Source organism: Astyanax mexicanus, chromosome 3 (genome assembly GCF_023375975.1).
Source record: "Astyanax mexicanus isolate ESR-SI-001 chromosome 3, AstMex3_surface, whole genome shotgun sequence".
NCBI lineage: Eukaryota > Metazoa > Chordata > Actinopteri > Characiformes > Acestrorhamphidae > Astyanax > Astyanax mexicanus.
This window is the reverse complement of record NC_064410.1, coordinates 64,037,204-64,065,198: the sequence shown is the minus strand read 5'-3', so window position 1 is coordinate 64,065,198 and position 27,995 is coordinate 64,037,204. Positions and strand designations below refer to the sequence as shown.

The window sequence follows — 27,995 nt, the reverse complement described above, 5'->3', positions numbered from 1 at the left end:
GTTTGGGGACACAAAGTCAGCGGGCAGGTAGTGACCAAGATTTTCTCTGAGAGAAGGATGCAGGCAATCCAGCAACTTAAGTCAAAAATAGTGAGTTTATTAACAGTGCGTGCAAGAAAAAAAAAACAACAGAACAGTGCAAACAGAAAATAAACAAAGTTATATTAGCATGACTCATTCAGTACAGGTAAATTAAAAATCCAGTCACACTTTTTGCTATCTTGACCCAACCTGTGCACCCTCTCAGTAACAGGTGAGTCCTCCCTCAGCCAGCCTCCCCCCACCAATGTTTGCATGGTCCCACTTAACAGACTAGCCTCACCCACTCATCTAATGGGACAAACCATTTAAGTTACTATAGGGGGAAAGTGGCTAGACTACGGAAACAACTAACTAGCCTGTTAGCGTTAGCTGGCTACCGATTACAGAATCATAATAAAGGACTTGGCTATACACTTCATGTCTATATTATTCCATTTTCATTAATTAAATATTAACATTTCTGAGAAAATAAGGCTCCTGATAATGGAATACATTTAAAAACAGCACATTTCATTATGAAAAAGACAAAGAGGGAAAGCCAAAATGCTAACTTTAGTGATAAGCTAGCTTTAAAAACTTGAAAATAATCTTACATTAGTCATATATCTATGATTTATTATTAGCACAACTACCTTATTACAAGTGTAAATGAATACTATACAAAAGTTTATTTCCATATTTATATTATTTAGCTCAAATAGCTACTTAGCTGTGAGGTAAAGTTCATTTATTCAGGAGGAGTGTGGAGCTCGGAAATACAGAAATATACTATCCAGTTCTTAAACTTAAATATTCTGTTCAAATTCTACAGTAACTTTTTACAGTGTAAAGTGTAGCTCTGTATTTTGGTGAAGGATGCTAATAAGGGCATTAATATATATCACAGCGTATGGAGCATAACTATGTGCAGTTTTAATACACCACATCTTTGGTTTTGATACTCCAGATACTTCAACATGAGAAGAAATAATGGATGTAGTCTAGATCTGGTCCACGTATGTCACAGGTAAGGCTGTAGTTATCCAGGTTTTTAGTCTTATCTAGCATCATCTATGTTCTTCGAAACACCTGTTTTGGAGATTAAATATTTTTATGAGACAGCAATGTTATGAAGTTTTTAAACAATCTACACAAATGCAAAAAAAAAAAATTAACAATTAATAGATGAGCAGACATTAGAATTTGTAACATTAAAACATGAGTAAAAACATTTTTTATATATTTGAGGGAAAAATATATTAAATAAACAGCATTTATTTTGCAATAAACAAATCAGACATCAAACAGTAACCAGTATAAAATTCACACTATATTACATTTACATTACATTTGCCAGACGCATTTATTCACTTTTATGCAACTTACAATAAAGACATACATAGAGTAAAAGAGGTTACAGGTAAAAATAAATACTGGGATAGAGGTGGATAAAAGGGGCAGAAGGAAATGAGCATAGAAGTAGTTACACAAAATACACATAATAATCAAGCTGTTAATGCTCAAGGTGAGGTGTGTGAGCTCAACATTCTTTTCTATATTTTTATGACACCTCTCCAATCCCACCTACATGCAGAAACTATTTTCTAAATTAACTAAAAAAAATCATTCTTCATGTTCTGAGATTATAACAGTAATTAAGGTCATGTTATGGTTAATTACCCTACAGCACACTGATAGAACTAGAGCAAATCAGTTCTGGGTCTGGACCCATTTATTCAGTGAAAATGTATTTTTTTCACCAGTTCATTGGACATACCAGGGATTAGAGTACATGCCTCCCATTCATGCACTTCTCTTTCCTTCTTGCCCTGTGCACTTTATCTCTGACAGAGGAACCCAGAAACCTGACCAGGATCATCTGAGGGGATTTATCCTCACTGGTTAGTCTCATATTCTAATCTTCCACTGCAGACAATCAGCTCTCTGTCTCCTCAAGCTGTTGCTGGATAGAGTGGACTGTACTTTTCAATTTCATTCATAGTTTTCATGACTTTGCTAAATTTCTGAGAATACCCCTGGAAGTCCCATGGTTCCTCTATGGTTATAGGTGTGTAAATGCCTTGTATCTTTAATGCACTTGCATCTCATCAATATATATGAATGCCTGAAGCTTTTCTCTCCGAGCAGAGATACGTTACACTCCAGTGTGAACACGCTGATGTGCTTGGAAATATTTTTGTGTAGAAAAACTCTTCCCACAGTCTGAGCAGTGATATGGTTTCACTCCAGTGTGAATGCGCTGATGTGATTTGAGATTACTCTGTGTATTAAAACTCTTTCCACAGTCTGAACACTGATATGGTTTCTCTCCAGTGTGAATGCGCTGATGTATTTTGAGATAACTTTGTGTATTAAAAGTCTTTTCACACTCTGAGCAGTAATACGGTTTCTCTCCTGTGTGAATGCGCTGGTGTTGTTGGAAATGACTCTGTGAATTAAAACTCTTCCTACACTCTGGGCAGTGATATGGTTTCTCTCCAGTGTGAATGCGCTGGTGTGTTTTGAGATTACTCTGTGTATTAAAACTCTTCCCACAGTCTGAACATTTATATGGTTTTTCTCCTGTGTGAATGCGTTGGTGTTGTTGTAGAGTACTCTGTGTAGTAAAACTCATTCCACAGTCTGAGCAATGATATGGTTTCTCTCCAGTGTGAATGCGCTGATGTCTTTTGAGATGACTCTGTGTAGTAAAACTTATTCCACAGTCTGAGCAGTGAAAAGGTTTTTCTCCAGTGTGAATGCGCTGGTGTTGTTGTAGATTACTCTGTGTATTAAAACTCTTCCCACAGTCTGAGCAGTGAAAAGGTTTTTCTCCAGTGTGAATGCGCTGGTGTTGTTGTAGATCACTCTGTGTATTAAAACTCTTCCCACAGTCTGAGCAGTGAAATGGTTTCTCTCCAGTGTGAACGCGCTGGTGTCTTTTGAGATTACTCTGTGTAGTAAAACTCTTCCCACAGTCTGAACAGTGATACTGTTTTTCTCCTGTGTGAATGCGCTGGTGTTGTTGTAGATCACTCTGTGTATTAAAACTCATTCCACAGTCTAAGCAATGATATGTTTTTTCTCTAGTGTGAATGCGCTGGTGTCTTTTGAGATGACTATGTGTAGTAAAACTCATTCCACAATCAAAACAGTGATATGGTTTTTCTCCAGTGTGAATGCGCTGGTGTTGTTGTAGATTACTGTGTTTACTAAAACTCTTTCCACAGTCTGTGCATTGATATGGTTTCTCTCCAGTGTGAATGCGCTGGTGTTGTTGTAGATCACTCTGTGTATTAAAACTCTTTCCACAATCTGAGCAATTATATGGTTTCTCTCCTGTGTGAATGCGCTGGTGTCTTTTGAGATGACTCTGTGTAGTAAAACTCATTCCACAATCAAAACAGTGATATGGTTTTTCTCCTGTGTGAATGCGCTGATGTTGTTGTAGATTACTTTGTGTAGTAAAATTCTTCCCACAGTCTGAACAGTGGTGATTTTTCTTGCCTGTTCTTTTCTGCATTTGTCTGCTAGGTGTAGGAGAGGATGTTGGCTGAGTATTGGAGATTTTTCTGGATTCCATGTTCTCCTCTTCGTTCAGCAGATTAAAATTTTTGTGAAATCTTCTAAATCTGTATTTGTGAAGCTAAATTTTATCCAGGTAGGGCAGTTAACACCAGAAACAGGAGAATACTTGAACAGTATTTATTTCTGAAACAAAGAAAAATGAAAGCCCAAGATTAGAATAAAATGCAAGAGAATCCGAATTTGGGGAGGGATTTTAGGGAGGGGGGCAGCATTTATTACAAGGCTAATATTACTTATATTATTATTTTTTTTTATAGTTTTTTAAAGTCACAATTATCTTCTTTTGTCCAAATGTAAAACACAGCTGCCCAGGCCACATAAACATTGTGATGAGCTGCCTGAATTGATTTTTTTAATCCAAATTCAACACCTCCATATCTAATGAACGGATTATTCTACACACCAACTAACTACATGCTGACGGAATAAACTTAGAACACCACAGTCTGTTCCAATGCTACTTTACAACAGACTAAGGCGTTGTAAATTGACATTAACATTCAAATGTATTTCCATAGGTCAGTTTATTTCCATTTCTATATACCAGCTCCAAAAACTGTGTTTTAAGTACCAGTTTTGGGGTCTTGGCAACTGCAAACAAATGTAATGGAAATGATCATAGGCTAGAAAAGTATATACAATATTGGCAAAAGATTTTACCAACTCATCCAAAATCAATGAGTTTAGAGTTTGGTATGCAAGACCTTGACTTGCCTGCTCAGAGTCCTGACCTTAAACCAATAGAACACCTGTGGAATTAATTACAGACTGTGAGCAAAACCTTCTCGTCCAACATCAGTGTCTGACCACACAAATACGCTTTTGGTCGAATGATCAAAACATTCCATGTACACACTCCTAAACCTGGTGTTAACTCTTACCAGAGGAGCTGAAGATGTTAAATCTGTAAAGGGGCCGATTATATGAAACCCTATGAATTAATAAAGGGATGTTCACATGCATGCGAAGGCAGACGAGTTAATACTTTTGGCCATATACTGTAGATAAGATTCGTATGGTTCTCACACTTTATAACCCCCCCCCCCCCCCCCCTATTAACAGCCCTCAATCATCCACTCTCTCTTAATCTACCAGATACTGACAATCAACCGTCCCCCCACTAACCAGCTCTCAGGAAGAACTCCATTTAACTCTAAAATTACATCTGCATACATGAATATTTCTACATCTACATGCTGAATATCACATGATCTACTCTACACATAGTTTAATTACAGATCATAAAAATATAATTTACGTACAAAAACAAACAGTTAGCATTAAGAAGTTTATAAACAATGGCAGCACAATCTAAACCTTTAATTCAACAGAATTATTGCCTCAATAAATCATAAGACAGGGTTTATCAGTAGCCCCTAAATCTCCTGTCCATCTTAAATAAAGCAGAATGAAAGTGTTGATCAGAGATAGGGCTGCCACAAACGATTATTTTTATAGTCGACTAATCACCGATTATTTTTTATGATTAGTCGACTAATCGGATCATACGTTAATTGAATATAAAACACAGTTTATCCCAATAGAATGCAGCTGCTATTATACAACCAACTTTAGATTTCAGCTATATGCTAACTAAAAATAAAAACAATTAAAATCATAGTTCATTAAACCTTTAATGAAATATGCAGCTTGTTGTAACAGACAATTATTTTACTGTTTAGCATAAAGTGTAAACAACTGTGTAAAATAAGGATAAGGCACTGGCATTTATGAAACATCTCAACCGTGAGGTTGTTTGAACTATTATGAAAAAAAAGTATATTAATAAAAAATGCCTCTCTGTCCAGATATTGTGTACATTACCGTACACAGGGCAGCGGTCTGCACAGATCTGATTGGCAGAGGAGAGCGTTTGGTGATTTTACACCACACATGACTGATCTGTGAGTTTACTGCACCGAAAAGCACTGAAAACAGAAGCCACTGTCAGAATGAAATCCTTCTCTGTAGTTTATCGGTTTGGGACGGCATTTGTGACGACGTCTGGGTCCGGATCCGGATCGCGGTCCGCCTATTAGTGACCTCTGTTTTAAAGCTATCAAGATGAGTAAGTTAAGTACTAAGTTAACGCTCTGTTTACGCTAATTTTAGCAGCTAAATAGCAATTTAGCTTCTTCGTCATTTAATCAGCCACAACATGCCTCCTTTTCAGGTGCTCGTGCATCGCGGTTGTGCTGCCGAGGAAGGCAAGTTCTTCATTGCAGATATTGCATTGCACGCGTTTCACTTTTATTTTCTTGGTGATCCCACACTTTTGAGTTCTGTAGCGGGGTAGCCATGAAACCAGAGCCTGTCTGTATAATGTCCTGAGATGTCGTCCACTACCTACCCCGGTTTCCACTACTGCGCATGTGCGTCCAGGACAGAAAGGCAGTCGCAGCAGTTTGGAGAGAAAAACAAAGAAAAAAAAAAAACGACTAATCGACTATTAAATTAGTCGTCGACTATTTTAATAGTCGACATAATCGTGACTAGTCGACTAATCGTGGCAGCCCTAATCAGAGATAACTAGGAGAAGATGATCCTCCAGCTCCTGGATGAAGCTGCTTGTGTGTGATGTTCTGAATGTGTGTGTGTGTGTGTCTGTCTAAGAGTAAATGTAGAGCAGTGTTTGTGTGAAGAGTGGAACATCTCCATACCTGCAGCAGGTGAGCTGATGGTGTTCCTCCAGCAGATCAGTCTGAGTACAGAGGTGTGGAGCTGCTGCTGATCAGAGCTGGATCTTCTAATCTACCTATCATAATAAGAGAAGTTAAACATATACTGGAGGTAAATGGAGGCTTCAGTAAAGCTAGTAGATATGGAGCTACTAGTTAATGCAGCTGATTCTTAGCTGAATTTAGCGACCAGTTTCTACAGCGCAGCGTCCTAATCTGAGACCCTACTTCTTCTTCTTCTACCAGGTTTATGGAGGATGCAGGACCAACTGAAGGTGCATTACCCCCACCTACTGGTCTGGAGGGTGAAGTGTGCAGTCTTACCCACAACTCCTACAACATTGTCCTGTATAAATTATTCCTATATGGATGTATAAAGACTTTACTAATAATGAAAAAATAACTGTAAAAAATGTACAAATAAACTCTACTATGTATTTATACGCTATAAAACAGTTGACAAGTCTGTAGAAAATCAAAATATTTTTTATATAATCTCTACTGGAAAATACCGGAATCAGGGTTTGGTATTTCCTAACCAGCTTGATTGGCTATTTTCAGATAAAAACATTTTAAAATTGGGTTTAAATGACATGGCCTTTTATATTATTAGCGTCCATTGATTATAATATAGGGATGATATGTAAATGATCCTAAGAACACAGACAACTAAATATTTTTTGTGAAATTTACAAATAATAATCATTTATAATAATATTATATTTTACAAAAATATTATTTTTTTACAGCTAAAGTCTTACCATGTTGGCAAAATATTTATGTATAAATATTTAAAGAATAATGCTAATCTGATTGAACACACACAGCGTTAGTGGCTAACTAGCAGCTGAAAGAATGCTAACGCTACCTAGCTAGCTGGCTAATTTATCTGGTTATCAATATATAAAAATCATCTTCAAAAATGTGTGAAGAGAATATTGTATAGTAACTTACATGCTGACTGTAGTTACTGATTTGATGAACATTAAGTTAGAAATTGTACACTTTAAATGTTTCCTTATTTTATTTTAGTTTAAAAAGGTTCCAGTGCTGAGACTAACTAGCCTGTTAGCATTAGCTAGCTACCAATTACAGAATCATAATAAAGAACTTGGCTATACACTTCATGTCTATATTATTTCATTTTCATTCATTAAAAATTAACATTTCTGAGAAAATAAGACTCCTGATTACTGAATAAATTTAGCAACATCAAATTTTATTAGAAAAAGACATATAGGGAAAGACAAAACGCTAACCTCAGTGATAAGCTAGCTAGCGTTTCAGCTAACTTAAAAATAATAATGTAACATTATATTTGTGTAATATACAGTTGTGGTCAAAAGTTTACATACACTTGTAAAAAAACATAATGTTATGGCTGTCTTGAGTTTTCAATAAGTTCTACAACTCTTATTTTTCTGTGATAGAGTGATCGGAACACATACATGTTTGTCACAAAAAACAGTCATAAAATTTGGTTCTTTCATAAATTTATTATGGGTCTGCTGAAAATGTCACCAAATCTGCTGGGTCAAAAATATACATACAGCAACATTAGTATTTGGTTACATGTCCCTTGGCCATTTTCACGGCAACTAGGCGCTTTTGGTAGCCATCCACAAGCTCCTGGCAAGCTTCAGGTCGAATGTTTGACCACTCTTCTTGACAGAATTGGTGCAGTTCAGCTAAATGTGATGGTTTTCTTGCATGAACCCGTTTCTTTAGCACTGTCCACATGTTCTCAATGGGGTTTAAGTCAGGACTTTGGGAAGGCCATTCTAAAACCTTAATTCTAGCCTGGTTTAGCCATTCCTTTACCACTTTTGATGTGTGTTTTGGGTCATTGTCTTGTTGGAACACCCAACTGCGCCCAAGACCCAACCTTCGGGCTGATGGTTTTAAGTTTTCCTGCAGAATTTGGAGGTAATCCTCCTTCTTCATTATCCCATTTACTTTCTGCAAAGAACCAGTTCCACTGGCAGCAAAACATCCCCAGAGCATAATACTACCACCACCATGCTTGACAGTAGGCATGGTGTTCCTGGGATTAAAGGCCTCACCTTTTCTCCTCCAAACATATTGCTGGGTGTTGTGGCCAAACAGCTCAATTTTTGTTTCGTCTGACCAGAGAACTTTCCTCCAGAAGGTTTTATCTTTGTCCATGTGATCAGCAGCAAACTTCAGCCGAGTCTTAAGGTGCCTTTTCTGGAGCAAGGGCTTCTTTCTTGCACGGCAGCCTCTCAGTCCATGGCGATGTAAAACACGCTTGACTGTGGAGACTGACACCTGTGTTCCATCAGCTTCCAAATCCTTGCAGACCTGCTTCTTGGTGATTCTTGGTTGACTCTTGACCATCCTGACCAATCTCCTCTCGGCAGCATGTGATAGCTTGCGTTTTCTTCCTGATCGTGGCAGTGACACAACTGTTCCATGCACTTTATACTTGCGTATAATTGTCTGCACAGTTGCTCTTGGGACCTGTAGCTGCTTTGAAATGGCTCCAAGTGACTTCCCTGACTTGTTCAAGTCAATAATTCGCTTTTTCAGATCCACACAGAGTTCCTTTGACTTTCCCATTGTAGCTTTTGTAGCTGAGTCTAATCACTGGGTCAAATGAGCCCTATTTAAATGGGCTCATGAGAAGTCAACAGCTGTAGTCAATCAGAATCACTTACAAGAAGTGAAGAGGCCATGACATGAAGCTAATTTGATTGACACAACTCGCTACATCACCAAAATTGACAAATTTTGTTGCTGTATGTATATTTTTGACCCAGCAGATTTGGTGACATTTTCAGCAGACCCATAATAAATTTACGAAAGAACCAAATTTTATGACTGTTTTTTGTGACAAACATGTATGTGTTCCGATCACTCTATCACAGAAAAATAAGAGTTGTAGAACTTATTGAAAACTCAAGACAGACATAACATTATGTTTTTTTACAAGTGTATGTAAACTTTTGACCACAACTGTATATGGTTCATTATTAGCACAACTAACCTATTACAAGTGTAAATGAATACTATACAAAAGTTTATTTCCAAATTTATATTATTTTTATTTACTCAGGAGAAGTCTGGAGCTCGGAAATTCAGAAATATACTATTCAGTTCTTAAACTGAAATATTTTGTTCACTTTAAACTTTTTATGATGCTGCCTTGCCTAACCCTGAGTTTGGGGACACAAAGTCAGCGGGCAGGTAGTGACCAAGATTTTCTCTGAGAGAAGGATGCAGGCAATCCAGCAACTTAAGTCAAAAATAGTGAGTTTATTAACAGTGCGTGCAGAAAAAAAAAAAAAACAGAACAGTGCAAACAGAAAATAAACAAAGTAATATTAGCATGACTCATTCAGTACAGGTAAATTAAAAATCCAGTCACACTTTTTTGCTATCTTGACCCAACCTGTGCACCCTCTCAGTAACAGGTGAGTCCTCCCTCAGCCAGCCTCCCCCCACCAATGTTTGCATGGTCCCACTTAACAGACTAGCCTCACTCACTCATCTAATGGGACAAACCATTTAAGTTACTATAGGGGGAAAGTGGCTAGACTACGGAAACAAACACATAAAATAAAGACAGTGACTGTTAACAAATATTTACATCAGGCCTTAATAAATAAATCAATGAATAAATGTATGTTGACATAAATCAAAATAATAAACCTTTGCATACATTTTAACTATTACAGGATCACTCTACGTATTACCCAGCTCTGAGGTAGCCAAGGGCCTTTTAGCTTGCCCCAGAGAATGAATAGAATGGAATGTACTTTTTTTACTTGCATTTGTAGTTTTCTTGACTTTGCTAAATGTCTGGGGCTGCCCCTGGAAATTCCATGGTTCCTTTATGGATATAGGTGTGTAAATGCCTTGTATATTTAAATGCACTTGCATCTAATCCATGTTTATGAATGCCCGAAGCTTTTCTCTCCGAGCACTGATACAGTTACACTCCAGTGTGAATGCGGTGGTGTCTTTTGAGACTACTCAGTGTAGCATAACTCTTTCCACAGTCTGAGCAGTAATACGGTTTCTCTCCAGTGTGAGTGCGCTGGTGTGCTTTGAGAATACTCAGCTGATTAAAACTTTTTCCACAGTCTAAGCAGTAATACGGTTTCTCTCCAGTATGAATACGCTGGTGTGCTTCAAGAGTACTCTGTTGATTAAAACTCTTCCCACACTCCAAACAGTGGTACGGTTTTTCTCCAGTGTGAATGCGCTGGTGTCTTTCGAGACCACCCTGTTGAGTAAAACTCATCCCACACTCTGAGCAGTGATATGGTTTCTCTCCTGTGTGAATGCGCAGGTGTTGTTGGAGATGACTCTGTTTAGTGAAACTTTTCCCACAGTCTGAGCAATTATATGGTTTTTCTCCAGTGTGAATGCGCTGGTGTGCTTCAAAATTACTCTGGTTTCTGAAATGTTTTCCACACTCCAAACAGTGATACGGTTTCTCTCCTGTGTGAATGCGCTGGTGTTCATGGAGACTACTATGTGTAGTAAAACTTTTCCCACAGTCTGTACAGTGATATGGTTTTTCTCCAGTGTGAATGCGTTGGTGTCTTTTGAGATGACTCTGTGTAGTAAAACTCTTCCCACAGTCTGAGCATTTATATGGTTTATCTCCTGTGTGAATGAGCTGGCGGTGTTGGAGATTAATCTGTTGAATAAAACTCTCCCAACACTCCAAGCAGTGATATGGTTTCTCTGCTGTGTGGTTGCGCTGGTATTGTTGGAGATTAATCTGTTCGGTAAAACTCTTCCCACAGTCTGAACAGTGGTGAGTTTTCTTGCCTGTGCTTTGCTGCATTTGTCTGCTAGGTGTAGGAGAGGATGTTGGCTGAGTATTGGAGATTTCTCTGGATTCCATGTTCTCCACTTCGTTCAGCAGCTTAATATTTTCGTGAAATCTTCTGAATCTGTATTTGTGAAGCTAAATTTTATCCAGGTAGGGCAATTGACACCCGAAACAGGAGAAGACTTGGAACCGGATTTATTTCTGAAAGAAACAAAGAAAAAAGAAAGCCCAAGATCAAAATAAAATGCAGGAGAATTATGATTTGGGGTGGGATTTCAGGGAGGACGGGTAGCATTTAACAGTTTGTAAGTTTGTAACTTCACTAAACTGTAAAACACACAGTGTTCCTGTGCACTGCAATAATTTAGCTGCTACAATCATGAATTATATTTTCAAAAAGTAAAAAAAAAAAAAAAAAACTTACTTAATAGCTAATAAAATACATTTCAGATTCTGCTGGAATCACAATAAAATAAACAGCATTTATCACAAGCTAAGAGTTTTCTTGAGTTCAGTGAGGCCCAATTTCTGGAACTATGTCTTCTTTTGACCAAACCTTTTCCAAACTTAACAGACAGCTGCCCAGATTTCGTGCATGTTGGCTATTTGTTATTTGTTCTATTCTTCACCCTTGTCCTCTTCCCTTTTCCCCTCTGTCTTTAAAGATTTGTAAAAATGTCTTGAAGAGATTTCTCCAGGTACAGCTGTGTTTAGGTAACTATTAGATCAGTGTGGTGTTTACAGGGAAGTGTTTTTAAAAATAGTCACAAGGTGCTGAATTTGTAATGCTGAACGTAATGTAGGGAACTGAGTTTAGTGTTTGGCAAAGTTGTGCTTCAGAATTGCTAGCTGAGTCTAAGGTGGACAATGTGCTTATAGTTCAGTGTAGCACCTTAACAGACAACAGATTACTGAGAAATTTGAGATGTGCTGTAAGTACCAGTTTTTGGGTCTTGGCAACTGCCAACAATTGTAAAGGAAATGATCATAGGCTAAAAAAATGGAGGATACACTATATTGGCAACAGTATTCACCCACCCATCCAAAATCAATGAATTCAGAGTTTGGTATGGAAGAACTTGACTGGCCTGCTCAAACTCCTGACCTTAACCCAATAGAACATAAATTACATGAATGACAGTGGAGACAGTGAGCCAGACCTTCTCATCCAACATCAGTGTCTGACCACACAAATGCACTTCTGGGCATATGATCAAAATATCAATGAACACACTCCTAAACCTAGTGGAAAGTCTTTTGAGAAGAGCTAAAGCTGTTAAATCTGTAACGGGGCCGATTATATTAAACCCTATAGTTTAAGAAAGGGATGTTCGCATACGTGCGAAAGCAGACGAGCAAATACTTTTGGCTATATAGTGTAAATGTTGTATTAATTCAATTTTAGGCCTTCTCTTAGAGGGCTTACAATTGAGCAACCTGTTAAAAAGTGTTACTTAGTGGCAAGAACCGAAAAATAAGCAATGTGTGGGTTCTCCAGGACTGTTAACTAAACACAGAGACTCCTCCAATGGTTCTCACACTTTATAACCCCCATATGAACAGCCCTCAACAACCCATCCACCTTAAATGTCCTTTCCATCTTAAATAAAGCAAAATTGATCAGAGATAACTAGGAGAAGAAGATCCTCCAGCTCCTGGATGAAGCTGCTTGTGTGTGATGTTCTGAATGTGAGTCTAAGAGTAAATGTAGAGCAGTGTTTGTGTGAAGAGTGGAACATCTCCATACCTGCAGCAGGTGAGCTGATGGTGTTCCTCCAGCAGATCAGTCTGAGTACAGAGGTGTGGAGCTGCTGCTGATCAGAGCTGGATCTTCTGCTGCTCCACTTTACTGGAGACCGGGGGAAACCTGCAGCACCCTTCCATTATTCACCTACAGAGAATACAGTCTTCATTTTAAACAGCAGCAAACATCTGTTCAACCCGCGCTCTAACTATTAGAACATGTTCAATCAATACTGCATCACAATGACTTTATCACCTGATCTGATCACATCCAATCAACAGCCCTGAATCACCTGAACCTCCAACAGTCTGCTGCTGCTGCTGTTTCTGCACTAAAGACCCGCAGCTGCAGACCCCCGGAACTCCGCTCATCAGCCAATCACATCACTCTGCTGCAGCTCAGGAGCCAATGGCGTTACAGCTGGAAACCAGCTGACAAAATAAAAGTCCTGCAGCGCTATGAGGCTTACCATGCTTCACACATCCTGTCCATCAAACATTAGAATCATTTTACTAAAGTAGTTTTTCAAACCCAGAAAATAAAATTACACTGAATCAGTGTTTATTTTTACATCATCAAATGCTGAAAATAAATTTAAATTTCTGGCGTTAGAATGTATTCATTTGTGCTCATAATATCTTTGCTAATTTACCATTGATTCAGTGTCACTTATGACACATCTAAACATTAAATTGATATAAAATACAGTCAAATGCTCTAGTAAACACTATGCAAGTTTATTTAATATTAAAATCTGCCAAATGTTATTGTATATTTGCAGTAAAGTAATTAAGATACTATATTATAAATGGCATGTGCTATACAAAATGTAGAAAAACCCTGCAGAAAAAAACAAGCAGCCTTGAAAAACAAAAACCTGAAGGCTTTGATTTTAACTTTTATCAGCTGGATTGAATATTTTGGGGTAAAAACTTACAATTGTGTATGACAGAGACAAATCTTTGAGAGTTGATTGATTATATTATCGTAATGATGTGTAAATAATGCCAACAGTAGAGAAATTTAAGAACACACACAGTGTTAGTGGCTAACTAGCAGCTGTCAGAATGCTAACGCTACCAAGCTAGCTGGCTAATTTATCTGGTTATCAATATATAAAAATCATCTTTAAAAATGTGTGAAGAGAATATTGTACAGTACATGGTGACTGTAGTTACTGATCTGATGAACACCAAGTTAAAAATCGTTCACTTTAAAACTTTATTTCAGTTTAAAATTAAAGTTAAAGTTTCCAGTGCTGAGACAAACTAGCCTGTTAGTGTTAGCTTGCTACCGGTTACAAAATCATAATAAAGAACTTGGCTCTACACTTTATGTCTATATTATTATATTTTCATTCATTAAATATTAACATTTCTGCAAAAATAAGTCTCTTGAAACCTGTATACATTTAGAAACATCAAATTTTATTAGGAAAAAGACACAGAGTGAAAGCCAAAATGCTAACTTCAGTGATAAGCTAGCTAGCTTTTCTGCTAACTTAAAAAAAAATAAAACAATGTTAGCTTTGTGAAATATATATGGTTTATTATTAGCAAAACTATCCTATTACAAGTGTAAATGAATATTATACAAAAGTTTATTTCCATATTGATATTATTTAGCTCAGATGTGCTAAAGATGTAAGGCAAAATTAATTTATTCAGGAGAAATATAAAAAGGTTTTTACGTGACAGCAATGATGTGAAGCTTTTAAACAATGTACACAAAAGCAGAAAAGGTTACAATTAGTCTTTGTAACATACAAAATTAGATTAAAAACACATTTACTCATTTGGTACTTGAGATATAATATATATATATATATATATATATATATATATATATATATATATATATATATATATATATGTATATATATATACAGTGTTGGGAAGGTTACTTTTAAAATGTAATCCCTTACAGATTACTGATTACATTACTCAAAATGTAATTTGTAACGTAATCAGTTACATTACTTCAAGTGAGTAACGTAATCTGATTACTTTGGATTACTTTAAATATTGTCATTTTTTTAAGCCTGAATGAATGTAGCAACCACATATCGCATATTATTATTTTATTTTTCTTTCCAGTTAACAAATAGATAAACAAATAAAACAGCCTTTTCAATCACTCTGTAAAAATACTTATGAAACCATTTCATCAAACAGTTTTATGAAACACTTCTATAAATTGATGATAAAACCATTTAAAACCAAACAATGTAACAACAACTGTAAGCTATCTATTTGCAGGTTTGCCACCAGTGTTAATTTTGACAACAAATTTTGATTTAGTCTTAGTTATAGTCTTGTGACGAAAATAGCATTTAGTTTTAGTCACAATTTAGTCATCTGAAATGTTTGTCAACTTAATGTTATAAGAATATAGTCTACTAAAATTACAGTAAATTTAGTCGACTAAAATGTAAAGGGTGTAAATGTAAATGCTTGTTCATCAGTTCCCTTGAATTATTAACTATACACTTATACGAAATGAAACGTTTAATAACCACTTGAGTAATATTGTTAATGTTTGAAAATGAAATATATTTATATATGTATTTAAAATTTTGCTCTAGAAATCAGGTCATAAAACATCTGAACAGTTAAATTATAGTTTGAACAGAGCTGTAGATGCAAAAACAGCCTTTAAAGGATCTAGTTTTATCTCCAGCATTAACCCAGCACACCTACTGGAGCTACAGTCTATAAATGAGATCAAAAACATACATTCACACACTGTCCTGTAGAGATGCTCTCAGGATGTACAGGTGCTGGTCAACGAATTAGAATAATTTGAAATAGTGCAATCATGAAATTCTTTGAATGCATTTTTTGTGCAGAAAGCAAATCAGGTGTTCACCGCACCTGTCCTACTCGTTAGACTAATCACAGAACTCGTTACCTGGAAAAAAATTTGCTCAGCTGAGCTTTTCAAAAGGCCCATTTAGGCCATTTAACTGTGACACTGTTGTTTTATTGAATTAGAATAATGGAGAAACCGTTTCATTGAATTAGAATAAATGCTCGAATTTTTGTTTTCTGTGAAGAGTGTTCACTGTGCAGTATAAAGTCAGGGTTGAGTAGAATTTCTAAGTTGTAAAATCAATCATGGGTAAGCAGCGCGACCTCTCAACCGGAATAGTGGCTCAAATTCAAGCCCTTCGCCAACAAGGCTTGACCCAAAATAAAATTGCTGAGCAGCTCGGCATCAGCCAGTCTTCCGTCTGCAAAGCTCTCAAGAAAAACTGCAGCAAGCGCACCAACTGTTCCGGCGTCCGAAAAACTTCTGCTCGCGACAACAAGCAGCTGAGAAAGATCGCAGTCAGCAACCGGTTCAAGTCCACTTCCGAGCTCACCGACTTGTGGAACAAGCAGACCGGCGCTGACGTCTCCAGATCAACCACTTACCGTCGTCTGCGCGAACTCTGCTTCAAATCTCGCGTTCCAGCAGTAAAAGCGATGCTGAACAAGAAACAAATGGAGAAACGGCTGAAGTGGGCCAAAGAACACGGCGAGTGGACTGCTGAAGACTGGCAGAAAGTGGTCTTCAGTGACGAATCACGCTTCTGCATCTCCTTCGGTGACCAAGGTCCTCGTGTCTGGCGTCGTGGTGGCGAAACCTACAACCACGAGTGCGTGAAAAGATCCGTCAAGTTTCCCCAGAGCGTTATGGTCTGGGGATGCATGTCCGCTCGAGGTGTAGGGAAACTCTGCTTCCTCAAGAAGACTGTCAATGCTGCCGTATATCAAGATGTTCTGGAAATGTTCCTGATTTCGACTGTTGAGGAACAGTTCGGCGAAGAAGACTTCATATTTCAACAGGATCTTGCACCGGCTCATGCGGCAAAGTCGACCAAAGATTGGTTCACTAAAAAACAGCTTGAAGTTTTGGCATGGCCGGCCAACTCGCCTGACCTCAATGTCATTGAAAACCTTTGGGCCATCGTCAAGCGGAAAATTCGCGACAGAAAGGCTACTACGCTGGACCAACTGAAGCAGAACATCGCCACTGCCTGGGAAGCTGTGAGTGCGGAAACTTGCGACAAGCTGGTCAAATCGATGCCGCGGAGACTTCAGGCAGTCATACAAGCCAAGGGGGCAGCCACAAAATACTGAGAAAGTGATGATTGTAATTATAATAAAAATTATTCTAATTCAATGAAACGGTTTCTCCATTATTCTAATTCAATAAAACAACAGTGTCACAGTTAAATGGCCTAAATGGGCCTTTTTGAAAGCTCAGCTGAGCAAATTTTTTTCCAGGTAACGAGTTCTGTGATTAGTCTAACGAGTAGGACAGGTGCGGTGAACACCTGATTTGCTTTCTGCACAAAAAATGCATTCAAAGAATTTCATGATTGCACTATTTCAAATTATTCTAATTCGTTGACCAGCACCTGTACTGAGAGACTTCATGAGTTAAAGTGAGAAACTTATGAGGAAGTGGTGTAAGGAATTTACACAGACTTTTGGGTTCATAGATTCACTTATTTTATTGTTTTATTTTGGTTATATTATTGAGTTTCTTTCTGACCTGTTCCTGCTTTAACACTAGCTATATCTTTCCCACTGTGAGACTAAACAGATGATCTTAATGAGTTAGGGTTCTGTATCAGTTCTGTGTTTTAGTGCACTGCCGAGTTAAACACCATCAGCTCATGAAATAACATCAGTATTAAAACGCGGATCTCTGCATGGAGATCTGTGTGACTCTGCTCTGCAGAAGCTGAAAGATTAGTGGTGTTTTTACCGGAGATGAAGTCGCTCCACGCGGTTTACACGTTATCTTGTTTTTTGCGACGTCAATGGAGAAATATGTCAACTATCTCTCTCTCTCTCCCTGCTGAACACTGTCGAGTTAACTTCCAGTCGAGCTCCGTAACGACAGGTTAATTCCCGGGTTTGTAACTGAGCGCGCGGCGCTACTGCAGGAGAGGCGGGTACTGATTGGTTGAGTACCCCGCTTATCTCGCCTCTCCACCTTCGCTAAAGTAGCAGTGATTGGATCTCTTCCTAACTGGTCCCTACCTTTCACAGAACTAAATCAGTTCTGATTGGATTTCGTCCCTGCCAAACATTTTCGTCTCGTTTTTATTCGTTGACCAAAATGTCAGTTAATTTCGTCTCGTTGTGTGTGCGGAGCCGCTGTCTGCCCCTCCTCGCCAATCCAATCCAACACTGACAAAACGCAAATAACATTTTGCGGTGAAATCGCTCTGATATGACAGGGAACAGAGCCGCTGTCTGCCCCTCCTCCCTGTGTGTGTGTGCAGTGAGACGGGAGGAGGGGCAGACAGCGGCTCTGTTCCCTGTCATATCAGAGCGATTTCACCGCAAAATGTTATTTGCGTTTTGTCAGTGTTGGATTGGAAGAGCAAAAATAGGAAAGTACCGCAATGTAACCCTTTTATTTTAGCAGAGTAACTGTAATCTGATTACCACTTACTGAAGCAGTAACTGTAACGGATTACAGTTACTCATAATTTGTAATCTGATTACGTAACGCCGTTACATGTAATCCGTTACTTCCCAACACTGTATATATATATATATTATGGCAATATTATGTTATGGCAATTGTGTTTCGCAATAATCAAATAATAAGAGTACAGTAAGTATAATCAAAAATCGAAGAGTAACAAGTATAAAATCCAAAATACACATAATACTCAAGCTGTTAATGCTCAACACAAATAAAAAATATGTTATATCATGAATTATTAAAAGATTAAAATAAATTTTAAGACAAACATATTGTAAATAAATGACTCACAAGCCAGGCAGTAATTATAGAACCACAGAGTGATAAAATGGGACAGTGAATGTAGAAACAAGGGGGGTGATTTTATTGTTAAGGCTGATCAGTGTGTGCTGCCTGATTTCTAAGAAACAGCTAATCAAATACTAAACACTGTGATCTGTGAGGTGTTTGAGCTTAGTATTCTTTACTACATCTCTACATCTCTACCACACCTCTCCAACCCCACCTACATGCTGAAAATATTTTCTAAGATAACTAAAAAAAGAGTGTAACTGTACTCAGATGTAATGACAGGAAAAGCCTCTTGACTCTTGAAGCTGTTGCTGGATAGAGTCGACTGTACTTTCGAAATTTCATTCATAATTTTAATGACTTTGCTAAATGTCTGAGGATACCCCTGGAAGTAATATGGTTCCTCTAATGGTTATAGGTGTGTAAAAGTCTTAAATACTCTTAGTGCACTTGCATTTCATCAATGTATATGAATGCCTAAAGCTTTACTCTCTGATCAGTGATACGTTACACTCCAGTGTGAATGCGCTGGTGTGATTCAAGACTATTCCGTTTACAAAAACTCTTCCCACACTCAGAGCAGTGATATGGTTTCACTCCAGTGTGAATGCGCTGGTGTTTTTGGAGAGCACATCGTCGAGAAAAACTCTTCCCACAGTCTGAGCAGTGATACGGTTTTTCTCCAGTGTGAATGCGCTGGTGTGTTTTGAGATTACTCTGTTGATTAAAAGTCTTCCCACAATCTAAGCAATAATATGGTTTCTCTCCAGTGTGAATAAGCTGGTGTTGTTGGAGATTACCCTGGGTAGTAAAACTTTTCCCACACTCTACGCAGTGATACGGTTTCTCTCCAGAGTGAATAAGCTGGTGTTGTTGGAGATTACGCTGGATAGTAAAACTTTTCCCACACTCTAAGCAGTGATACGGTTTCTCTCCGGTGTGAACACGCTGGTGTCTTTTGAAAGTACTCTGTGCAGTAAAACTCCTACCACAATCTGAGCAATAATATGGTTTTTCTCCTGTGTGAATGCGCTGATGTACTTGGAGATGACGCTTTGTAGTAAAGCTCTTCCCACAGTCTGAGCAGTGATATGGTTTCTCTCCAGTGTGAACTCGCTGATGTTTTTGTAGATCACTTTGATATTTAAAACTCTTCCCACAGTCTGAACAGTGGAGAGCTTTCTTGCCTGTGCTTTGCTGCATTTGTCTGCTAGGTGTAGGAGAGGATGTTGGCTGAGTATTGGAGATTTCTCTGGATTCCATGTTCTCCCCTTCGTTCAGCAGCTTAATATTTTTGTGAAATCTTCTGAATCGGTATACCTTTTATCCAGGTAGGGCAGTTGACACCAGAAACAGGAGACAACTTGCAACAGGTTGGTATTTATTTCTAAAAGAAACAAAGAAAAGGAAATCCCAAAATCAGAATAAAATGCAGGAGAATCAACATTTGGGGTGGGACTGGAATAAACTTAGAACAACACAATTTCCATAGGTTACTTTATTTCCATTGCATTCCATTTTTTCCAGTTTTTGTTCATAATACTAAAATGACATTTTTTAGTTTGTAGTTCATTTGTTTTCAATAAATGCCCTGGCAGTTTACTGCAAACCTCAGTACACTGGATTTTCTGTCATTTCTGTTTTTTGACTGGACCTGAAGAGCTTAAATGGTAAAAATAAAGAGAAGAATGGGGAATGTTCTAAAACTTTTAACCATTAAGTTATAAAGCATAATTCTGGGAACAAATATATAGTAGAGACTGTGTGTGTGTGTGTGTGTGTGTGTGATGTTCTGTAAATGTGTGTGTGATGTTCTGAATGTGTGTGTGTGTGTGTGTGTGTGTGTGTAAGAGTAAATGTAGAGCAGTGTTTGTGTGAAGAGTGGAACATCTCCATACCTGCTGCAGGTGAGCTGATGGTGTTCCTCCAGCAGATCAGTCTGAGTACAGAGGTGTGGAGCTGCTGCTGATCAGAGCTGGATCTTCTGCTGCTCCACTTTACTGGAGACCGGGGGAAACCTGCAGCACCCTTCCATTATTCACCTACAGAGAATACAGTCTTCATTTTAAACAGCAGCAAACATCTGTTCAACCCGCGCTCTAACTATTAGAACATGTTCAATCAATACTGCATCACAATGACTTTATCACCTGATCTGATCACATCCAATCAACAGCCCTGAATCACCTGAACCTCCAACAGTCTGCTGCTGCTGCTGCTGTTTCTGCACTAAAGACCCGCAGCTCCGGGACCCCGGAACTCCGCTCATCAGCCAATCACATCACTCCACTGCAGCTCAGGAGCCAATGGCGTTACAGCTGAAAACCAGCTGACAAAATAAAAGTCCTGCAGCGCTATGAGGCTTAGCTTGTTTTACACTTCCTTTCCATCAAACATTAGAATAATTTTACTAAAGTATTTTTTTCAAACCCACAAAACAAAATTACACTGAATAAGTGTTTATCATTACATCATCAAATGCAGAAAGCTTTTTTTTTTACATAATCTCCTCCGAAAAAATATATGAATCAGAGTTTGACATTTCCTCACCAGCTGGATTGGATATTTTGAAAAGAAAATATTTTTAAAATGTGTTTAAATGGCAGGGACTTTTATTATAAGAGTCCACTGATTATAATATGGGGATGATATGTAAATATCCTAAGAACACAGAAAATTTAAGAGCTATGTATTTTTTAATACTCACAAAGTACAGTTGTAGTCAAGAAAACGAGCCAAAGCGGCAAGAGTGCTCAGTTGTAGCTCAGAAAAACGGGACAAAGAGAATAAAAGCGGCGAGAGTGTTCAGTTGTAGTGCAGAAAACGGGACAAAGAGTCTAAAAGTGGCAAGAGTGTTCAGTTGTATCGTAGAATACGGGACAAAGAGTCTAAAAGCGGAGTGAGTGTACATTTGTAAATAATAAACTAAATAATACAGACTTTATTTGAAAAATCTTAGTTTTCACAAAACTGTCAAAGATAGATAATGATAGTAAGTCAAGTAAAAATGTGTGTTAATCATAGTAATCAGGAAAATGTATTAATATAAATGCTATATTTTATATATTTTTTATTACAGAGTCTGTGGCCTATGACAAATATATTTCTCCTTTGGCTCCCAACAAAAAAAGTTTGGACTTTTTGTTTGGTTTTAATTTCATATGTGACATGTGGTTCATTAACTTCAAGTGGTGCATGAAATTCCACTCATTACTCAGTGCTGTTCAAAAAAGTTTAAATATTAAATATTCTAAAGTGTTCTTTTGAGGCTCCAGTTCCACTGAAAGCAATATCAGATTGTCAGATTAAAAGCGTTAATCTCTGGTGCCATTGTTTATGTATCCTTTATCCTTTATTAAATTACCTGTAAAATAGATCATCTGAAATTCAGCATGTAGATATAGGGAGTATAGAAACGTTCATATATCGACAACTTCCTAAAATTAAATACAAGTTGTTTTTTTTAATGATTTAGAGAAAAGTATTTTTTTCCAATGTTTTTTGTTTTAGTTAGGTGAAAATATGCAGATGTTGTATAAATTAATGTGCAGTTATTTGTAGAATATAGCAGTTAATTTTAGAGTTAAATGGAGTTCTTTCTGATTGCTGGTCTGTATCTGGTAGATTAAGAGATGGTGGGTGATTGAGGGGTGTTAATAGGGGGTTATAAAGTGTGAGAACCATTCAGGAGTTTGATTGTTTAGTTAACAGTCCTGGAGAGGCTACACTTTACATAGATTTGAGATTTGGGGTTTTCTTTTACAGTGCATTAGGTAATTGTTTGGTAGACAGCAAAGCTCTGTCAAAGACCATTTAAATTCACAGGAAATTTATATGTAAAAAATGCAATATAACATTTTTATTGCCATGATCCCTGTTTTAGTGTTGTGTTTTTCTTATCTAGCAGAATAAATATAATTGTTTGCAAAGAGGCCTATTTAATGTATTGCTCTAAAATGATGAGAAAACATCAATAAAATAATTCAATATTAATCAAAGTTTTCCTAAAATACACAAACCCAACAAAAAGTACCACATGTATAATTTAGCATCTACTTTAAAAATCCACATGGTCACTTTAGATACGCAAACAATGCATAATTTGTGTACTTTTAATAAGAATGGAGAAAAACATCACAAACTGTACACAGTAAATCTGTCAGTGTTCATTCATCACTTTATATTTAAACAGTCATCATGTTAATTTAACACCAACAAATGTGTTGTTTCTTCCTCCTAATCTGAGTTTTTTCATTGTCACTGTCCGCCTCTGGATTTCTGTAAAGGTGTTTTGTGACATTAGCTGTGTAAAAAAAATATTAAAATAAATTTCAACTAAAATAAAAAACAAATCAGAATCACACAAATCTTTATTTAAAATGTACAAGGAATGACACGAAACAAAATTACATAAACTGCAATGAACCCACATCATGATTTTTATAAAAATACTAATTAAAAACTAATTTTAGATGGTTTTAATGTGTCTTGCAGGTAAATGCTGAGGGATGTTACCTGGCCACAGTCAATACTCCCTGCTCATTGACAAATATAAAGCACAATCTTTCAGCAATAATGTATTTTGTATTGACTTTTATTTAAAACAGAATCCATTACATGGTTTAAATGCACTGCCAAAATCATGTGACCGTTAACATCCCCTAATACAATTTCTTGTTCACATAATGTAAAGAAATAAACAAATCAAAAAATCATTTTGACTTTGGCTCTGTTTATAAGCATTTAACACAACAAAATGAAAAGGATTAACACTTTGTTTTGTTTAGATAAATTTGAACGATGTAGTATTTCTCTTGCTTGGTTTAACTGCAGGTCATTATCGTTTTATTGTGCTTTTAAATCAGAAACATAACAGAACTTCTAATTGATTAGGCCTGTCACACTAACTACATTATTGACGTACTGTAAAATATATAAACATAACCTCATTTTACTCTGAAATCTATATTGACAATTATGTTTTACTTAGAAAGGAGAGCCTATGAGTTAACCAGTAGTTTTTACATAAACTTCACTTGTTTGGAATATATATATATATATATTTGTCTCAATATTTCCAATTATAAAAAAAATCTCAGTGAATGGTTGAAATGATTGCATTATTATCTATTATGTCATTATATCAGTGATATAAACAACTGCAATTATTTCTCTGACAATCTATCATCCTTGTTGTCATGACAGGCCTATTATTAACCAACTTCCTGCATCCAACAAGTAAGTGAACCCCTCTCATTTCTATAAATATTGTATTATACAGCTCTGGAAAAAATGAAGAGAACACTTCAGTTTCAGAATCAGTTTCTCTGATTGTGCTATTTATAGGTTTATATTTGAGTAAAATGAACATTGTTGTTTTATTCTATAAACTACAGACAACATTTCTCCCAAATTACAAATAAAAATATTGTCATTTTGAGCATTTATTTGCAGAGAAATGAGAAATGGCTGAAATAACAAAAAAAGAACATAATAATACAAAGAAAACAAGTTCATATTCATTAAGTTTTAAGAGTTCAGAAATAATCAATATTTGGTGGAATAACCCTGGTTTTTAATCACAGTTTTCATGCTTCATCTTGGCATCATGTTCTCCTCCACCAGTCTTACACACTGCTTTTAAAAATACCTTTATGCCACACCTGGTGGTTTTCAATTTGGTAAAAAGCTAATTTTCTTGTATATTTTCATAGGACAACACTACAGAAATTAAACTTTGCTGTCCTTAACTCAACTCACAGTCATTAATGTATAAATAGCTGCAACACAAGTGAGTACACCCCACAGTGAACATATCCAAATTGTGTCAAATATTCCCTCCCTGATGTTTGGGGCACAATTCTCTCATACTGACCACTGGTTATTCATTAGTGATATCAACAATGGCAAAGACATTTCTGAGGATGTGAAAAATAGAATTGTTGGTTTCCACAAAGATGGCCTAGGATCCAACATCCTGAAGGTGAACCACAGCATGGTGGCCAAAGTCATACAGCAGTTTTACAGGACATTCTCGCAACAACCTCCTCACATGGATAAACATTTTCCTGCTTTGATACCAGGGAAACGCGACGGCGTGCATCTCTGATTCAGGCGCTTCTCTTTCCGTCTTGCCTTGTGCACAAAGTTTTCTTGATTTTGCGAATGTTTGAGGCTACCCCTCAAACTATATGGTTGAATTTGTGGAGTTTGGCAATGCTATGGAGAGGCGTGAATGCGCTGGTGTTTTTGTAGAGCACCCTGCTGTCTAAAAGTCTCTCCACATTCAAAGCAGTAATAAGGCTTTTCTCCAGTGTGAATGCGCCGGTGTCTAAGTAGGGAATTCTGCTGGTTAAAAGTCTTCCCACAGTCTGAACAGTGAAACGGTTTCTCTCCAGTGTGAATGCGCTGGTGTCTTCGTAGAGCACTCAGCTGAGAAAAACTCTTCCCACAGTCTGAGCACTGAAACGGTTTTTCTCCAGTGTGAACTCGCTGGTGTGATTGTAGACCAGCCCGGTGTTTAAAACACTTCCCACAGTCTGAACAGTAATACGGGTTCACTCCAGTGTGAATTCGCTGGTGTGCATTTAAAGTACCCCAAATACTGAAACTCTTCCCACAGTCTGAACAGTGAAACGGTTTCTCTCCAGTGTGAATTCGATGGTGTGTTTTCAGAGCACCCCAAACACTAAAACTCTTCCCACAGACTGAACAGTGAAACGGTTTCTCTCCAGTGTGGATACGCTGGTGTTCTTTGAGACCAACCTTGTTGCCAAAACTGTTCCCGCAGTCTGAACAGTGAAACGGTTTCTCTCCAGTGTGAATACGCTGGTGTGTTTTTAGAGCAGTGATAACATAAAAACTCTTCCCACAGTCTGAACAGTGAAACGGTTTCTCTCCAGTGTGAATACGTTGGTGAATATTAAGAGTACTCTGTCGAGTAAAACTCTTCCCACACTCTGAACAGTGAAATGGTTTTTCTACAGTGTGAATGATCTGGTGACGCTGAAGAGTACTCTGATTCTCAAAACTCTTCCCACAGTCTGAACAGTGGAGAGTTTTCTTGCCTGTGCTTTTCTGCTTTTGTCTGCTAGGTGTAGGAGAGGACACTTGCAGAGTATTGGAGATTTCTCTGGATTCCATCGTTCTCCTCTTTGTTTAGCAGCTTAATATCTTTAAGAAATCTTCTGAGTCTGTATTTGTGAAGCTAAATTGTATCCAGGTTGGACAATTGGCACTAGAAGCAGGAGAAGACAAAGAAACAAAGAAAAAATTAAGCTTTAGATCAGAATGAAATGCAGAAAATCCAACTTTGGTGTAGAAAATGTAAATTATTCAGTTGGACAATTGACTGGACTAGCCTGCACTTCAATCCAATACAATGCCTTTGGGATGAATTTGGGATGAGTGATCTCACAAATGGTCAAACATTCTCATAAACACACTCTTAAACCTTGTGGAAGGCCTATACCCAAAGGCCAATATCATTATTAAACCCTATCAATTAAGAATGGTACACAAGCGAAGTAACGACAGACAACCAACTTCTTGTGAAAACATTCATTTAAATGCAACAGAGTATGTAACTATGCACTACCAGATTAGGAGCGTCCCTCACTACCTTTAATAAACTCCTGAAGACAGAGCTCTTCAAAGAGCATGTACTCTCCTAACACACCAAACAACAAACTATTTCTAACCTCCTTTCCTCCTCTATCCCACTATTCTTTTTTGCCCTTCTCCAGGCCCTGACAAAAATGCTTTTTGGCTTGGACTTTTATGTCCTCCATAGCTAATGTACATCCTTTTTTAATGTAAGCCGCTTTGGATGAAAGCGCCTGCTAAATGCTATTTAATGTAATGTAACTGGGGAATTTTATAAAAATTAAGCGCTTTTATGCTCTATAATCGAGTTTGGGCGCCCTCTAGTGGTAAGTGGTGACATGCAGACAAGGCCGTAGTTTAGATTTCATAAGCTTCTTTCTTCCAGGTATGTTTTTTTAAATAATATTTTAATTTTAATCTTGTTAGCATTATAAAATGTGTTTCTTTATTACAAGTTCCTAGTGGTAATACGGAGACAGTGTATACAATTTTAGAGCTGTGTTTTGTATTATTATAAGCTATTATAAGCTATTATATAGCAGGCAGTTGTTTAAATGTGCTCTCATATATGTGCTGCTGCTGAGCAGTCTGTAATTTCTCACTTAGGATACACAAAGGTGAGCAATCTGTTAAAAGTGGGTTCAACAGGACTGTTAACTAAACAATCACACTCATGAATGTGTCTCACACTTTATAACCCCCCTATTAACACCCCTCAATCACCCACCATCTCTTAATCTACCAGATACAGACCAGCAACCCTCCCCCCACTAACCAGCTCTCAGAATGAACTTCATTTATCTCTAAAATTAACTGCTATATTCCACAAATAACTGCACATTAATTTCCACACTGTGGAACATCTGCATACATGAATATTTCTACACTCACTACATCTGCATGCTGAATATCACATGATCTACTCTACACATAATTTAATAATGGATCATAAAGATATAGTTTACATACACAAACAGACTCTGCTGTGGAGAAACACGTGATCATAAAGGAGATATCTCTACAGTTATCATGAAGCAGTTTATAAACAATAGCAGCACAATTTAACCCTTTAATTCAGCAGACAGATTAATTATAAATCTCCATACCTGCAGCAGGTGAGCTGATGGTGTTCCTCCAGCAGATCAGTCTGAGTACAGAGGTGTGGAGCTGCTGATCAGAGCTGGATCTTCTGCTGCTCCACCCATTTTAAACACCAGCAAACAGCTCAGCTCCACTGATGAGCCAATGGCGTTACAGTCTGAAACTGTATTAGATTAGAATAATTTTGCTAAAGTAATTTTTTAAACCCAGATAACAAAAAATACAGTGAATCAATGTTTGTTTTTACATCATCAAATGCAGCAAAAAATTGTTGATCTTTGATGTTAGAATGTACTAAATTATGCACATAAATTTTTCGCTGATTTAACATCTAAACAAAACTAAACAATAAATCAGTGTAAAATACTGTCATCATAAACATATTTACTGTGAGCTTGTGAAGTATATTAAAAATGAAATGATTTGTCTTCCCTTGTTTTTATTTATTTTGTTGCATTTAGAGGTTTAGGGATATTGCTAGCTTGTGGTCATTTTGTGTAACGTTAAAAAAACCCACAAATACAAGCTTTTGAGTTACAGACACAGTTTGCCTAGCTCTAAAATGAGATTAGCTGCTAAATTATGCTTATGCTCTTTTAGGGTCTGTGTGTTGTTATCTGTAACATGTTAATGCTTTGAAATATATAGGCATAGCTACCATGCAATGTCT

The 27,995-nt window shown here is 37.2% G+C and overlaps 8 protein-coding genes across 22 annotated transcripts in view; all 8 read right to left on the bottom strand.

Annotated features, from left to right (window-relative positions):
- The window catches only part of LOC111191625 (zinc finger protein 239), a 29,371-nt gene extending 16,391 nt beyond the window's left edge, over window positions 1-12,980 (bottom strand). Inside the window, exon 1 of one of the 2 annotated variants that reach the window (XM_049475600.1) lies at window positions 12,842-12,980. The gene's annotated coding sequence lies outside the window, so the exon portion shown is untranslated. Of the gene's footprint in view, window positions 1-6,269; window positions 6,389-12,841 lie in introns of those variants that run through there. The other variant, XM_049475602.1, reaches the window with a different exon arrangement.
- The window catches only part of LOC107197114 (zinc finger protein 239), a 52,559-nt gene extending 39,386 nt beyond the window's left edge, over window positions 1-13,173 (bottom strand). Inside the window, exon 1 of one of the 3 annotated variants that reach the window (XM_049475611.1) lies at window positions 13,094-13,173. The gene's annotated coding sequence lies outside the window, so the exon portion shown is untranslated. Of the gene's footprint in view, window positions 1-6,269; window positions 6,358-12,841; window positions 12,982-13,093 lie in introns of those variants that run through there. The other 2 variants (XM_049475609.1, XM_049475612.1) reach the window with 2 other exon arrangements.
- The window catches only part of LOC125780497 (gastrula zinc finger protein XlCGF7.1-like), a 37,924-nt gene extending 17,268 nt beyond the window's left edge, over window positions 1-20,656 (bottom strand). Inside the window, exons 1-2 of one of the 2 annotated variants that reach the window (XM_049475618.1) lie at window positions 20,518-20,656; window positions 18,820-20,006 (exon numbers count right to left, since the gene is read on the bottom strand). In XM_049475618.1, coding sequence (XP_049331575.1) covers window positions 19,127-19,882 — 756 coding nt within the window. In that variant the 5' untranslated portion in view covers window positions 19,883-20,006; window positions 20,518-20,656 and the 3' untranslated portion in view covers window positions 18,820-19,126. The remainder of the gene's footprint in view (window positions 1-18,819; window positions 20,007-20,517) is intronic. The other variant, XM_049475617.1, reaches the window with a different exon arrangement.
- Window positions 1-27,397, bottom strand: part of LOC125799279 (zinc finger protein 501-like) — a 39,443-nt gene extending 12,046 nt beyond the window's left edge. Inside the window, exon 1 of one of the 3 annotated variants that reach the window (XM_049475597.1) lies at window positions 27,331-27,397. The gene's annotated coding sequence lies outside the window, so the exon portion shown is untranslated. Of the gene's footprint in view, window positions 1-6,269; window positions 6,388-12,841; window positions 12,981-27,330 lie in introns of those variants that run through there. The other 2 variants (XM_049475594.1, XM_049475596.1) reach the window with 2 other exon arrangements.
- Window positions 1-27,397, bottom strand: part of LOC125799277 (zinc finger protein 850-like) — a 31,484-nt gene extending 4,087 nt beyond the window's left edge. The window contains exons 1-2 of one of the 4 annotated variants that reach the window (XR_007438124.1): window positions 12,842-12,929; window positions 1,887-3,732 (exon numbers count right to left, since the gene is read on the bottom strand). Coding sequence is in view for 3 of the 4 variants with exons in the window: in XM_049475585.1 (XP_049331542.1) it covers window positions 2,177-3,604 (1,428 nt within the window). In the remaining variant the exon portion in view is untranslated. Of the gene's footprint in view, window positions 1-76; window positions 3,733-6,269; window positions 6,374-12,841; window positions 12,930-27,330 lie in introns of those variants that run through there. The other 3 variants (XM_049475585.1, XM_049475583.1, XM_049475584.1) reach the window with 3 other exon arrangements.
- LOC103028932 (zinc finger protein 664) overlaps window positions 1-27,398 on the bottom strand; it is a 59,020-nt gene extending 31,622 nt beyond the window's left edge. The window contains exon 1 of one of the 3 annotated variants that reach the window (XM_049475591.1): window positions 27,331-27,398. The gene's annotated coding sequence lies outside the window, so the exon portion shown is untranslated. Of the gene's footprint in view, window positions 1-6,269; window positions 6,334-12,841; window positions 12,906-27,330 lie in introns of those variants that run through there. The other 2 variants (XM_049475586.1, XM_049475588.1) reach the window with 2 other exon arrangements.
- On the bottom strand, window positions 77-27,397 carry LOC125780439 (gastrula zinc finger protein XlCGF7.1-like). Of its 4 annotated transcripts, XR_007438125.1 has the most exons (3): window positions 12,842-12,931; window positions 9,676-11,295; window positions 77-209 (listed from the first exon to the last, which is right to left on the bottom strand). XR_007438125.1 is itself a non-coding variant. In XM_049475605.1 (2 exons), the coding sequence occupies exon 2, from the start codon at window positions 11,164-11,166 to the stop codon at window positions 10,243-10,245; it is 924 nt and encodes a 307-aa protein (XP_049331562.1). In that variant the 5' UTR covers window positions 11,167-11,295; window positions 27,331-27,397; the 3' UTR covers window positions 9,544-10,242. The 4 variants fall into 4 exon arrangements, 3 of the variants coding, with proteins under 3 accessions (XP_049331562.1, XP_049331561.1, XP_049331560.1); XM_049475605.1 differs by lacking the exons at window positions 77-209; window positions 12,842-12,931 and adding an exon at window positions 27,331-27,397 and having other exon boundaries at window positions 9,544-11,295; XM_049475604.1 differs by lacking the exons at window positions 77-209; window positions 12,842-12,931 and adding an exon at window positions 20,518-20,657 and having other exon boundaries at window positions 9,544-11,295.
- On the bottom strand, window positions 23,196-27,396 carry LOC111191626 (gastrula zinc finger protein XlCGF7.1-like). Its single transcript, XM_049475606.1, has 2 exons — window positions 27,331-27,396; window positions 23,196-25,856 (listed from the first exon to the last, which is right to left on the bottom strand). Exon 2 carries the CDS (start codon window positions 25,760-25,762, stop codon window positions 24,839-24,841), a length of 924 nt encoding a protein of 307 aa, XP_049331563.1. The 5' UTR covers window positions 25,763-25,856; window positions 27,331-27,396; the 3' UTR covers window positions 23,196-24,838.
- Window positions 27,399-27,995: the final 597 nt, after the last annotated feature.